General features: G+C 43.9%; 1 protein-coding gene across 1 annotated transcript in view; it reads right to left on the bottom strand.

The window, feature by feature from the left end:
- Nucleotides 1-440: 440 nt before the first annotated feature.
- The window catches only part of smc3 (structural maintenance of chromosomes 3), a 118,006-nt gene continuing 103,042 nt past the window's right edge, over nt 441-15,404 (bottom strand). Inside the window, exons 24-29 of the mRNA XM_034187548.1 lie at nt 8,461-8,708; nt 7,233-7,445; nt 6,504-6,695; nt 5,797-5,974; nt 3,443-3,549; nt 441-1,255 (exon numbers count right to left, since the gene is read on the bottom strand). Of these exons, the coding sequence (XP_034043439.1) occupies nt 1,184-1,255; nt 3,443-3,549; nt 5,797-5,974; nt 6,504-6,695; nt 7,233-7,445; nt 8,461-8,708 (1,010 nt within the window). The 3' untranslated portion in view covers nt 441-1,183. The remainder of the gene's footprint in view (nt 1,256-3,442; nt 3,550-5,796; nt 5,975-6,503; nt 6,696-7,232; nt 7,446-8,460; nt 8,709-15,404) is intronic.

Below are 15,404 nucleotides of genomic sequence, written 5' to 3'. Positions count from 1 at the left end.
CTGGAAGCCTGATCCACCATTCAGAGCCACATTCTGACCTCAGTGGAACAGTCCCTCTGACGTACACCATCTCCGGAGTAGCCATGCTGCTAAAATAAGGCGGCCACCCTCATTCTGTGTAGCACAAGATCTGTTTCCTGAGTCAGAGCACCTCCACTAAATAATCTACTTATTTGTGTCAACTCTTACAATTTAAATCTATGCTCTAAATTTTTTAACAATTCGTAATTTTGTATTCATCTAATTAACAAGTGTCAGTGTGTGAGAATCAGGCCTCAGTAATACAGTGCCACCAAGTGGCCTTAAGACATCACATCCAACATAAGCCACAGTCATTTTTAAGGTTTTTCCTTTATTCTTATTTTTGCACTTTTCCAGTAACATAAAAAAGAAATGAACAAAAACATCTTTAAAAAAGTTGATGCAAACTGAAACAAGGTCCAATATAGGAAGCGTTTAATTCTAAAAAATATATCCACCAATGAAAAATGGTTTGAGAACTGAAAGCAATCCACCAATTCAAATTTAGCATTAATTTTCTTTCAAGTCAAATGAGGACACAATTAGTATTTTTTTTCCCCCATAAATAGAAATATGTAATCAAATTCAGGAAGTTGTGTCAGTTTCCAAAACAGATATGTGCTCTCCTGGAATTAAAAACTTCAAATAGCATCAAACCGGAAAATGACAATACAGTGACATTTTTAAAAAAGGGAACAAAAGCCTCACACTTGTAACCAAGTGGCCGATTATGACAGATAAAGACCAACAGTGTGCTATGAGTAAATATTATGTTACAGAAACAGATGCGTTTCCAAAGGTAACAATAACGATGTACACGTTTAAAAAAAAAAGTGTCAGACTTCATCAACACTGACGTTTCAGTGTTACAAGCCAATGTTTTCAATGTAAAACTGCATTGCTGCTGATAAACAGAAAAACATGACATGCACAAATACAGTTGTCCTGTGCTCAACATTCTTTTTAACGTCGGTTCATCAGCCAGAAACAATCGTTTCACACTCAGCTGCACTGACGACAGAAGACTAACTCTAACTTCACAAGTGGAGAATATGAAAACCTGTTTAATATTTCAAGAACAGACTGAAGAAAGTGAATTGATTCGAGGTGAAATGTACACTGAACACAGAGGAAGAGGAGGGCGATGAAGAGCAGAAAACCATCAACCATGGGTGGTGTCGTCCTCCACAAAGTCTTTAGCCTGCTCGGCTGTGATTACGTCAATGTGACTCACCTGGAAAAACACACATACACAATTAATGAGCAATCAACACATTCAATGTTAGCCTCTGTGAGTAAGCATTTCTTACATAACATACAAAAAACCAGCTCAGCAGAAACAGGCTTAATCTACAGAGAATTAAAAAAAATAAAAAACTGAACTGAAATTAGAATCTCTAAAAACGTCAAGAAAATAAACATCAGAAAGAAGTTCTCAGTAGGTCCATCGTTTAAAACAGAACTCAAAGAGTACATAGTTACTCCACAGGAGAAAAACTCCTAAAACTGTTATTACATTATTATTACTACAACAACACAGGTCAGCCAGGATTCTGAGCCCCTTCAGACCTCTTCTGGATCCTGTCAAAATCAAAAATGCAACTCAGTTTGTGTGTGATGACTGAGTGAATTCCGTTATTTTATCTTTGTCATTGTTACATGTCCAAGTCTGGTCTGCTTTAGGTTACTTCCTCAAAAAACACCTGAGGGAGTGTTGCCTCAGGGCTGTGAAATGAAAATTGTGAAATCTGAAGAAAATTTGCAAGGGGTCTGGGGGGCGAAGCACCCCCAAGAGCCAGGGTTTAGGCCCTGTGGGGCCCTAGAAATCAAATTATTTTTGTATCTAATGATACATTTTCAGCATCTCCTGGAAGAAAGAACATCTCAAAAGAAGTGCATATTTAAATGATTCTAGATTCAACCTAGATTCAACCCTAGATCATGTTGAAATAACAAAATATGACATGGAAGTGGGACCTGGAATGATTTTCCTTTTAATTGTAAACCAAATTATGCATTAACTCAGAACAATTAAACTACACGAAATTTAGGAAGACTGAAAGGACTGTTAAAGCATTTCAAAAACCACAGCTAAAGCTTGTAGAATATTTTGGAAATCATTGTAAAATGTCAATAACATACCTTATAGTAAAAAAGTCACTTATATCCTTGTGTAAATTCCTGTAAATTCATTCAAAGCCACAATGTATTTTTTTTCCAATGAGAGCTAATCTACAATAACTTTAAAAAAGACAAATAATCTTGTCTGAAATCCTGTGTGAACAGTGCAATGTTTATTTTCCAGAGATAAAAAAAAAATCTTACCATTTATTGAGGGCACAAAATGCAGTGAGCTTTTCCCATTTCTTTTATGTGTTCATGACGAACTTTAAATTCAACCCAGCGCCAATTCCACAGATTCTTGTCTTCATTAAACCTTTTCAAACCGCGTTTCTCGCCATCTTCCCTCTGTCCGACATCGCTCCGTGACTCAGACATGCTGCAAAATTCTTATTTTAAAAACTTGATGGCTCTTAAAAGTATGCAATGTCCACATGCTCCATTTAGCTTGAAGCAGCCACACAGCATCGCCGTAGCAACCAACCAGTCTCGCTTTATGACAACTGTCACAACAGCCATGCTTTGAGAGAGGGATTGCTCTCCTCGGATCCAAGGACACAGATTTGTTATACAGATCAGTATCTGCGGACTTATAAAACGTGCACGATGAAAAGAAAAAAAAAAAAACGAACAACGCTTTGCGATAGGCATTTTAAAAACTCAGTGGCAATCACGATTACAGAGTGCAACACTAACACCCCACTTCCTCCCCATGATGAAATCCGCAGAATTCCTTGGATCCGTGGAGTTTTCACAGCCCTGTTTCCTTACCAATGTCACCCATTGGTATATGTTCAGGAGGGTGGGCAAGGTTAGACTTTACCCTCATGAGGCACCTTGGGATGACTTATGTTGCGATTTGATAATAAATAAATTGAACTGAATATTCCGAAATGAAAAATTTTGAAGGTCAGCCCTTTTAACAATTAATATTTGAGCCAATACATCCCTGACAGCAGAACCGTTTCCATGCAAAATTTTGGTGAAATCTCTGCTCTACTTTAAGATTAAGCACGCACTGGTTTTCAGTTTCATGTTACACCACAGATCCAAAATGTGGAGTACCTGCTCAAAGGTATGACATTACAAAACAAATCTATGGTTATTCGACACGGTTCAGATGGTGAATTCACACGGCTAAAACACTGCACGTCTTTTTACAATCTTGCACTTCACCCACCCAGACCAAAGTCAAGGTTGCATATAATTCTGTTTTTAGGGAATTGTAGAGAGATTGGCTCTTGAGCTATGATAAAACACTTCACAAAAGCCCTACATTGGAAAACAAGACCTTTCTTACCTTGTTTCTGAATTTGACACCATAGAACTTGTCAGCTGACTCGAGCAACTCTGGCCTGAAAGTGGTGGTGATGAACTGGGCGTGGCCTGCTAGCTCAACAATCATATCTGAAAGGGAAATGCACATATATATGATGCGTTAGAGATGCACAGCTGGGGATAAAAAGAAAATCTTGACTCGAGTATTGTAAAACAGAAGTAGTAATTACTGTATGATGACTGTGTGCAAAAGTGTTTCTACCATTTCATATTGTTCAGAACAAAACGCTGGGAGCACGACTTAAAACAGTGCAAAACAGCAAACCTCACAGCCAAGAGGTTAATTAACATCTCTGACAGTGTCAATGAAAGTGAAGTTTGTAACTTCTTAAGGTTGAATTTTTATATGAAGACACAGTGCTGGGAGACCTCAACTGTAACATCTGCCCAACTGTCCACCATAAGACCACCGGACCTTGATGTAGGCAGCTTTCATCGGTCATGCCTGCTGGGCTGATATAAAATCCCACACATCGAACTTTGATTAGTGCTCCAGCAGCTGAATGATTAAGAAATTGGCTCAAATATAGGACAAGCCTATTTATAAGAAGCCCCCCTCCCCACATTTTCAAGACATATTTTATGAAGAATTAAAAAAGAAAAGAAAGAAGCAAAATGCTTTTATTTGAAATAAATAGTACATAAACAAATAAATAATACTATTAATAGCACAGTGAGAGAAAGAGGAAAAAAGTCACAATTGCATAAAGGAGCCAAATAAAAATGGTGCAACAAACAGACGTAGATCAGCGGATGAGACTGACATGTCAGCTGACTCTTGACAAGTGGCTCTTTCTATAACTGCTTATATTTGCGTTATGGTTAATACAGTATCTATTTTTTTTTTTTCTTTTCAACCTAAATCATCTTATATGTTAATTATTGTTCTTTCTATTAGCAATATTTATTTTATTTGTTAACAGCATTTCTGGACCAATCTGTCAAAAACAAGGAATTACAAAAAGGCTACATAGCATTAAGAGGGATGTGAATCAGTAATTCAGTAATGGAGAAATCCAAGGAACGGTAAACCCTGAGGCTGGGGATTTCGGGCCCTAGGCAGGCCCTCGTAGTTGAAAGGTTTCTGATGCTGTGAAATACATTTTCCTGTATTTTAGAGCAATCACTTGAAGACGTTTCATGAGACTTTCATGAGAAAACTTTGTGACAGTCTGAGTATTTATTAGCAAAGTTACACGTGGTGATGATTCAGTAAATAATATACATCTGTCCCCATTGGTAGACTTATTATGTGCAAAGCAGTAAAAGTATCAGAGTTGTACTTAAGATTCGTCAATATTCACCTGCACTAATAGAGAAACACAGAGTTGATAAATTATTATCGAAAGTCTGACTTAGTAAAAGATTACAGAAACTCATGCTTCCACAGTAGTGTTCAGCATTCCTGTTGGTTTACTGCTGAGAGCACCCCGCTGAGTCTGCAATATACGTAAGGATTAAACGAGAAGCCATGCATTATACGGTTTGAATGCACAACGCAGAGTCTAAAACATGCACGGCTTCGAGTTGTTTAATTTGCTTATACCATGGTCCCACACAGTGAGTTAACACAAATATTTATTTAAGTTAACAGAATTTGATAAAAATGCTTAAGTATTTGGGACTATTTTATGCCAGTCTCAAGATATTTTGCCTCCGATGCGCTTACCGAGTCTGCGGGCTCAGTAAGCGCCGCAGCGGCCCACTCACACATCCCCCCCCCCTCTGCTGTGTGGAGCTGCGGCCAACTCTGGCAACAGGTCCAGAGACTACGCTCGGTGTTTTGATGCGGAGCGCTCCTGCAGCCCGCAAGGATAGACTTCTTGTGGAAAAATCCACAGAGCCGCAGGGTCTCGGTATACCGCAGCCGCAGAGCTCTGTGGCCACTGAGCGAGGATCTCTTCTTCTTTCCCGTCTTCAATCTTGTCCAGTTCGTCTGATGTTAAATCTTTACGCCGTTGCTTTTGCTGTTCTTCTCGTTTGCTCTCCTCCTCTTTCCATTCCTCAAACGTTTTATTTTGGCCAAAAATATTAAAATTCACTTGGAAATCCATGTTTTATCGCGTTTCTGTCGTTCACCTGTCAAAACACAGCTGATCTGTGCGTTGCTATGGTGACAACCAGAGCGGAGTGATTATAACAGTGACTTAAATCGCCGAACTACGTGTGCGTATACACAAAAATAAAGCACGCCAGTTAGACATGGATTTCTCACTGACCATGGTATAAATTACAATAAACAAACTTAACAAAAACTGAAACAAAAACTTTTGCTAGTTCTGTAAATTCTGCATCCCCACTCTCACAGAATTTTACCTGAGACAGCCTTCCTGTGTTGGGCATCAAGAGCCTGGTCGATTTCATCAAACAGGTAGAAAGGAGCCGGGTCACATTTCTGGATGGCAAATATCAGGGCCAGAGCCACCAAGGACTTCTGACCTCCAGAGAGCTGCTGCATTTCTCTCATTTCACCCTGTTTCCCTGTAAATGAGACCTACACACAGGTAGAGAGCAGACAAGAGGTCACTTCCAGATATAAAGGGTGTTGTGTTGTGTTAAAAAAAAAAAAAAAAAGCTTCAACAGCCATTGGAGGCAGATGGGTGATCACTGCAAAAGATCATTTTCCCCAAAATGATTCATCACAGCAAACTGTCAACGTGTTAATTTTGGAAAATGAGAAGAATCATAATGGGTGTCCAGTGATGTAGGCAGCAGTTTATTAGCCCCAACATCAAGTGATTTACCCACATCACTGATATGAATTTAAATGAGAGTAAAGCTGATCAAACATGTCTACAGCTGATCATTTTGTAGATTTATTTCTCAAAGCAAACAGTGGTGTGTGACATGTTAAAAATTTACTTGAGAACCCCCCCCCCCCAAAAAAAAACATACACCAAATAAAAGTTGTCCGCTGTCACCTCAATTCATATCACACAATCACATATTACACCAACATTTGAAATCAGCATGCATCCTGAGACAGTGTGGAGAGCAAACAGAGGAACAGACTGTTCCTCACCCGGATGCCGACTCCAGTGAACTGGTCCACTGATGGAACGCTGCTCTGTGACCCGGAGCCCCGCTCACTGTCTGTACCCCCCTCACCCTCATCCTGGGACTGGCTGCCTTCAGCATCACCCTTCTTCATTACCAGCGTCGCTTTGCCTCCAGGCACCAGCTTCTGGAAAACCTCACTAAAGTTTTTTGACACCTGAGGGAGAGAGCAGCAGGCACATAATTTCAGTTTAGTAATGATCTATTGACCTCCACACCAAATAAAAATAATCTTAATATTTTCATTACTATTAGTCTCAGTTTGATAAATACAATGATTAAATGTAAAGTCAATGGAAAAGACACACCGATCAGAACACCTGGTGTCATTTTACTGCTATTGTATGGCACAGCCACATGACGTCGTTTACGTAGCTTTGTACCAGCTACACAGCGGTCGAGCTTCAAATGGCTGTGAAGCTTAGTCGATTTACTTTTCTTTTATCATTTCATTTTTGCAGAATAACCGACATGAAGCCCTTTATTTTCTTGAGAATGAACCCATCAAATCACGATTTCTGCTTTTAATGTATGAAAATTTTTTAAAGTGGGTGACAAACAGCAAACCAGGTAACAGATTAAATTCACAGGACAGACAGGACAGAGCAATTTAATGTTCACCATTTTGCTCAAGAGCAATTTCACAAAATTTTTAACAAAAGACAGCAGTGCAAGAGTCTACGGTGTTGTGTACCTGTTTAAAAGTTAACTGGATGGCCTCGTATTTGCGCAGCTCCAAGACGTTCATCAGCTCCATGATGGATTTGTAGCCACGGTCCAGCTCATCCTGACGTTTGATCAGCTTTTCCTTCTGTTCAGAGAAGTTGACAAACTGATCCAGCGCCTTCTTGTTGACGTGACTGTACTTCTTTAGCTCCGTGTTGCACTGCTCCAGTTTACGAAACAACTGAAGAGGAATTAACAAAAGAGAGGGTCAAATACACACACACAAAAGGGGGACACTACATCACTTAACTATGACACTAAGAAGAAAGCAGATCTGAAGGTGTTATTATTCTAGAGTTTCAGCTACAGTTAGTTTCATTTCGTCTATAGTGATGAGACATTTCTTTAATTACAGTCAGTTTATTTGAGGTCAGGAACAGAATGTTCATTTTTTTTATATGCTTAGGAATAAATTAACCCAAGTAATTACTTACATCAACAGCATTTTAACAAATTTGACTGCCTCTGTGTTATTACAGCGGTCTGCCACTTATCACCTCTTGTGCTGCTATTTCAAGTTCAGGACGTCACCCAACCAATTTAATAGTCTCTGAACAGAATACACTGAACAGAAACAAGGCATGTCCTGTGCAGGGTCCTTTAACACTGAATACATACGCACGCACACATGCACGCGCAGCTAATGTCTGAAGGCATCGTGATCTGATTACTTAGGAGCCAGCCAAGTGTAGTACCTCCAAAGTACACACTTGAACTTTATATTTAGGCACATGAATCACTGATGACTTGGGGGACAAGAAGAAGAAAATCGTTACTTGGCCCTTCTGTCAGTGGCACAGTGCTTCCCCTGAGCCGTGAAGACGATCTGTGAGAAAGTGTGAAGCTATTTTCAGCATCGTCAAGGAGAATGAGAGAGAAGCAGCCGAGTCCACTCAACTCACTTCTGCCCCAGAAATAGCTGGCTGACAAAAATTAGAGACTGAGCAGCAAACTCATGTCTGAGTCACTGGTGTGTGTGTATGTGTGTGTGAGATGAGTTATCCTCAGGCCTTAGTCCTTAGGGGCACTGGCCCTGCGTGTGTCTACACACTCATAAGGTGCGACTGAGGTAGTCACAGACAGCGCACAGAAAACGGGCCTTCAGCTACTCTACTTATTTACTGTTACTGCATCAGGTATTATTCAGCAGAATTCTTCAGTGCTGTGTTTTCCTGAGTATGTGTGTCTCTGTGCACCTGTTTGAGTGTGAGGGTCTGGTATTTTTCAAAAGCCTCCTGAGGCAGCGAGCCGAGCTCTCTGATTTTCTTCATGCACTCCTCCTTCTTCTTGAGCAGCATGCCCTGTCTGTTGGTCATCTTCTCCAGCTCCTTGGTGTCATGGTTGATTGCATCATTCTGCTCTTTTTCGATGTTCTTCCAGCGTTCCATACTCTTGATATGATCCTTAATCTCGCCTTCGGTTTTGTCAATCAGAGCGTCCAGATCTGAGACAAACATTAGATGTGAGTTGTACTACTGACATTCATGTGTAAATACCAGTTCTAAAAAATGATGAAAAATGTCACAGGCTGGATCATTTACTATGAAGAAAATGCCAACTGTGAATCTTCAGTTATAAGAAAGGAAAGCTAACTGGAATGTTAAAGACAGGCACCACCGTCTAGACTAGTGGATGGAATGAAATGGAAACAGTGGAATGGCACGTGCACACGTCTGTCACAATAAATATATTTGTTAGACAAACTGTCTAATAAAGCCGGAGCACCCAGAGAGAACCCACGCAAACACGGGGAGAACATGCAAACTCCACACAGAAAGGCCACAGGTGGGAACTGATCCCATGACCTTCTCGCTGTGAGGCAACAGTGCTAACCACTAAGCCACTGTGCTGCCTGTGGTCAGGATAGTACAAGACGAGAGTTACGAATGTAACTATGGTTCTATGAATTCTGGATGACCGCCAGAGGGCGGTGCTTTAGCACCTGGATAACTACATGTGCGCAGCACAGAGGTCGAGAGTATATACCAACAAAGTCACGCCATTGGATGTGACCTGGGTGATGTCACTGGTTGTCTTTATATACCAGACGCACCCAGCGCTCGCTTCTTTTTGGAATGAACTCGCAAGACTCTGAGTGACAAGCAACTCTGGTGGTCATCCGAAACTCATAGAACCGTAGTTACATTTGTAACTCTCGTTCTATTTCATTCCTCCTGACCGCCAGAGGGCGGTGCTTTAGCACCTGGATGACTTAATACCAACAAGGTCACGAAGAGTCACACTCACCTAGCATCAGCAGTGGGGAGTGAAGGTAGACAACACCACCAAAGTCACCGCAGGAGGAGCAGCCACATTCAGTCTGTAATAGCTGGCGAAGGTACAGGACGAAGCCCACGTAGCAGCAGCACAAATATCACTCAAAGGGCCACCTCTCAGTGCAGCCCAGGAGGTGGACACCCCTCTGGTGGAATGGCACGTAACCTTAGGAGGTTGAAAACCTCTGGACCTGTGTACTTGTAAAATGGCATCCACGACCCAAAGAGTCGCTGCTTTGAGACAGCACAGCCTCTTTTGTGATCACCATAACACACAAACAGGGCAGCCGTTTTCCGGATCCCAGCAGTCGCACTAATGTACTGCTTCAACATTCAGACAGGACACAGGGAACCTGAAACAAATAATCCTGGATCAGAATGTGGGGCATACACAGCCAAGGAAACTGGCTGGTTAACATGAAAGGTTGAAATTCTCTTAGGTAAAAAGGACGGATTAGGCCACAGCGTAACCCCAGATCCATCAGAATTCCATCGCAAACAGTCACCAGCGACTGATAGGGCATGGAGCTCTCCCACACGCTTAGCTGAAGACAGTGCAAGTAGAAAGGCAGTCTTCACTGACACCCATTTAAGATCAGCACTTTCAACTGGTTCAAAAGGGGATAAGCTTAAACCCTCCAGGACTAGAGGAAGGTCCCATGAAGGTACACGTGCAAGCCTTGGAGGCCGCAAACGTAGAGCACCTTTCAAAAAACGACACACTAAGAGGTGTGAACCCACTGACCGGCCATCAACGTAGACGTGCCGGGCAGAGATTGCAGCAACATAAACCTTCAAGGTAGCGACAGAAAGTCCTTTCTCCAGCAGTTCTTGTAAATATTTGAGGAGAATAGGCACAAGGCAACGCTCCGGGTCTAACTTTTGGTTCTCACACCACCGCACAAACAGCTTCCATCTGTTGTCATACAAAGCCCTGGTAGAAGCAGCACGTGAATTAAGGATAGTCTGAACAACAGCCTGGTCACAAGAACTTAACAAGGAGTCCGGCCCTTCAACGGCCGCACATACAGTTGACGGCGTTCTGGGTGAGGGTGCCAAATCCTCCCCTGTAGCTGTGACAACAAATCCTTCCTCTCCGGGAGAGCCCAAGGTTCCCCCTCGAGGAGTTTGTAAATCATGGGAAACCAAATCCTCCCCGGCCAGAATGGAGCAACCAGCAGCACCCTGTGGCTGCTCTGATCTACCCTGTGCAGTGTCAACATCAGCAGCGGGAGAGGAGGGAAGGTATAAAGGAGGCAATCCGGCCACGGGTGAGCCAATGCATCCTGCCCCAGTGGGCTGTCTGGTTCCAAGAGGGAGTACCACCGTGAGCAATGTGTCGAGGTGCTTGAAGCGAAAAGGTCCACTTCCGCTACACCATACTTCTGCCAGATCATTTGGGCCACAATCGGGTTCAGTCTCCACTCTCCTGGTGGTGGTTTCTGTCTTGAGAGTAAATCTGCAGCGCTGTTCTGTACGCCGGGCAGATGAACTGCTCTGACACTTTGAAGGTGAGGCAATGCCCATAAGAGAAGCCTCCCAGTTTCTGCCAATGAGTGATTGGACCTGGTGCCCCCCTGATGGTTTATGTGATAGACTGTTGACGTGTTGTCCGACCGGACAAGAAAATGCCTTCCTCTCAGGGCCGGGAGGAAATGCTTGAGAGCCAGTCGCACAGCGCGAAGCTCCAGCACGTTTATGTGTTGGAGTCTCTCCTGGGGACTCCAGACACCCCTCACCATCCTGTGATTCCACACGGCCCCCCAACCTTTGAGTGATGCATCTGTAACAACCACCTCTCGGCGAGAAGGGACGGAGCCTAGAGGGACACCCTTGCAGATGAAGTCCACGTTCCCCCAGGGTCTGAGGTGCAGAAAGCACTGGCTGGAGAGTCGTACAAGCCTGTGCTGATGCAACTTTGAGTTGAGGCCTAGGTTGTTGATCCAAATCTGTAGGGAACGTAAGAACAGAAGTTCCAAAGATACCACTAGCGACATTGCAGTAAATCTGCCCATCAACCGGAGCAGCAAACCAAAAGGCAGCGTCACAGCCCGTTGAATGTGTGAGACGAGACGAATTACATCGTCCACTTTCTGCGGGGATGGCGATGCAGTCATAGTCAGGGAGTTGATGGCAATGCCGATGAAGGTCGTTTGTTGACTGGGAACAAGAGAACTCTTTGCAAAGTTCACTGTGAGTCCTAAATGAGAGACACGGTTCAGTAGAAGAGCTGTGTCGTTGTATGCCTGCTCCCGAGTCGGAGCGCAGACATGCCAATCGTCTAAGTAGGGTAGGATTCTTAATCCAAGAGCTTGCAGTGGTGCTAGTGCTGCAGCCATACATCTGGTAAATGTACGAGGGGTGAGAGAAAGGCTGAAAGGAAGCACCCTGAACTGGTATGCCTGACCTTCGAAAGCAAAGCGGAGAAACTGCCTGTGACGAGGCGCCGCTGGCACATGGAAATAGGCGTCTTTTAAGTCGACCCTTGTGAACCAGTCTCCTGGTGTGATAGTTTGAAGGACGTCTACTGTGCGGAGCATGTGAAACTGCAGCACTTTGATATAACGATTCAGACGTCGGAGATCGAAGATAGGACGAAAGCCGCCATCCTTCTTTGGAACAAGGAAGTAAATTGAGTAGAACCCCCTGAGCTGGTCTGAACTGTGAACTGGCTCTATGGCCCCCTTCTCCAGGAGTTCCAAAATCTCCCGTTGTAGGGCGGCAGACTGCACCGAGTCAGAAACAACAGTCATCCTCACCCCATTGAACTTTGGAGGGCGACATCTGAACTGAATTCTGTAACCTTCGAACAAGGTTGAAATGACCCATGGGTCTTGAACTTGAGCCTCCCAGTGGCTGAGTTGACTTCGTGAAAAACGGCTGGGGGCCAAACGTTGGCAGTCAGACCCGACCACCTCTGCCTCGCATCCCTGAGGACCTCTGGGCGCGATTACTGGAAGCTCTGTGAAACCGTTCAGTTCTCGGGGGTCTGCCCGTAGGCTCCCGAAAGGCAGGCCGCTGGGAGAGCTGGCCCTCAACTGCGAAAGCAGGTGCAGCTCTGGGAGTCGGCGAAAGCCTGGATGTAGAGTGAAAAGCTGTAGCACGTCTGACTGGCCGAGGTCTGGAAGACCGGTGTAGGTCAACCAACTGTTGCCGAGATTTACTAGCCTCAACAGCACGCTCTAAAGTTTGTTGGGCCGCAGGTCCAAATACTTGGCCTTGAAGAACCGGCAGCGAACGGAATGTGCCTCTGCAGGATTCGGACAGGGGGACTGCGCAAGCCACACCTGACGTCTAGTGATGGTAAGGGTTGACATCAGTCTGCCATGCTCTCTGGACATATAAGCAAAGGTTTGGAGTGAGGCATCACCCAGACTTTGCTTAGCATCATCAACCTCTGCCTCCCTCAAAGACTTTGAGAGGGCATGGGCTAAATGGGACAGTGAGTTGCCTAGGCCAGTGATTTTCAACCTTTTTTGAGCCACAGCACCCTTTTTATATTTACAAATGGTAAATGGACTGCATTTATATAGCGCTTTTCCATCTGTATCAGACGCTCAAAGCGCTTTACAATAATGCCTCACATTCACCCCGATGTCAGGGTGCTGCCATACAAGGTGCTCACTACACACCGGGAGCAATAGGGGATTAAAGGCCTTGCCCAAGGGCCCTTAGTGATTTTCCACTCAGGCAGAGATTTGAACCCATGATCTTCCACCTTAACCACTAGACCATCACCTCCCCCAACATTTTACAAAATCCTGCGGCACACCACTGTCATGTGTCACGCACCACTAACTCGACTGTCTCTACACGGTGCGTTAGCACGTTAGCAACACGTGCGGTACAGATATGACGTAACATAGTATACTATAGTCATGTTGCTGTAAACGAAAAGGTCCCGTTAGCAACACGTGCGGTACAGATATGACGTAACATAGTATACTATAGTCATGTTGCTGTAAACGAAAAGGTCCCTTCATGAACAGCGTCATGACGTCTCCTAACCAGGCAAAATATTGACGAAGTACCTGGATGTTAATGCATTTTCAATGGAGATTCGCGACTGAACACACTCAGAAAAATGCTTGCAAAATACGTGTTAAAATGCCATTTTGTCCTGGATATCGAGCCAGTAAAATTAAATTACATTAAATTATGTCAGGAAAGTATTAAACTTACTCTGACACACACACATTCACAAATATTAGTGTTGAAAGTTACACGGTTCTGCGTTGATAAGCTACGCTGCTCGGCTGAGCTGCTGCTGTGTTCAACGCAGCGTGGCTCCTAAAACCATTACAATACATTTAGATATATTATATTTTTACACAATTATCCTTTATTGACCGAGTTTCATTCATGAAGTCAGCGGTGTGTGTGTGCGCACATCTCTGTGTGTGTGGCAGCACGGCGCGGGTCATTAATCTCATTATTTTAAGGTGCAAAAAAAAACAAAAAACTCCCCAGTCTTGTCGAACAATTTTTAGTCACTAACGACAAGAATTTTAACTAGACATTGGTCTAGCAGTGGAAAATATCAACTAGACATAAGTGAAATTAATGATCAGTGTGATCGGGCGACACAGGTATGGCAGGAGACACACAGCTGTTTATCATCCAAATATCACGGACAAAGTGACAACAATAACCAAAACCACTTACTTATGGAAGGAAATATCGTCTTCCGTGTTCCTCCGTTTGTGACTTTGCCAACATGCGCAGCTTTCCGGCATATTCCACCTGTTTCTTGACGAGACTAAGTGAACTTCTATGCACACAAATCACTAACTTGCCCGGAATTAAAATGGTGATCACGCGTCCTTGTCGGCACACGGCTCAGCGCTACTGCGCGCTTTGCTGCCGTCTACTGGAATAAAAGAGCATTACACCATCTGCCACACTATTACAGCACATACACCCGATAATGGTGATATTTGATAATTGCCCACGGCACCCCTGACGATCGATCACGGCACCCCGGTTGAGAATCACTGGCCTAGGCGACCCATGCGAGCAGCTATGTCATAGCTTTTGGTGAGGAGGTCATCAGTGACCCTACAATGAGGTCGTGGGCAGCGGGCATCCGGCCGAGCAGCATCAGCTGGAGCCACAACCAGGTTCGCAATAATGCTGGCCATTCGTGAGATGTGCTGTTGTTTGGTGTACTGTAATACTTGAGACAAAGAGGCGGAGCATCCAAAGCTATAAGACCATGATGCTTTCTGCTGGCATTCCTCTTTGGAAAATGTTTTATTTATGTTCCATTTACCAAAGTCGCTGTTTGACGTCGTCCAAATGAAAACCATTTGACGTTCAGCAGTTGTTAATCACTGGCATATTTATTTCTTCTCGCAACGGCGGGCATACGGTTCAGACCATACTGCGCCGAATCACACATAGAGCTAAGGGCTCTGCAGTCCTGCGATAGATGGGTCAATGATTTCGGATCCGCCCAACATCGGTGGAGCTCCTCGATATATGGTTGTGAAACTGGAATGTTGAACTCAGGCTTCTGAGTGACTTTGAAAAAGGCACTTGAAGCGGTGGTTTCCACAGGGGGATTGTCGACCCCAAGCCTGGATAAAGTCAACTGAACAGCTTGCTTGACAAAGGATAGTCCAGGTCCGGTTTGCGGCAGGGACTCTGCCTCAGAGGTGTGAGAGCCCAGTAATGAATGGCTTGGAGAAAGACCCCTTTCATCCTCATCCTCCACACAGTTTATATCACTTGTCATGTACAAGGAATCAGTCGCAGCAATAGACACGACATCTTCCTCCTGCTGAGTAACTACACTGGTCTGATCAGCCTCATTAGGGACAACAGGAACTGTCACTGCATCCCTAGGCTGTAGATTCAGAAGC

Source organism: Thalassophryne amazonica, chromosome 15 (genome assembly GCF_902500255.1).
Source record: "Thalassophryne amazonica chromosome 15, fThaAma1.1, whole genome shotgun sequence".
Classification (NCBI taxonomy): domain Eukaryota; kingdom Metazoa; phylum Chordata; class Actinopteri; order Batrachoidiformes; family Batrachoididae; genus Thalassophryne; species Thalassophryne amazonica.
The sequence above is the reverse complement of the archived record's forward strand: the minus strand, read 5'-3'. Positions and strand labels throughout refer to the sequence as shown.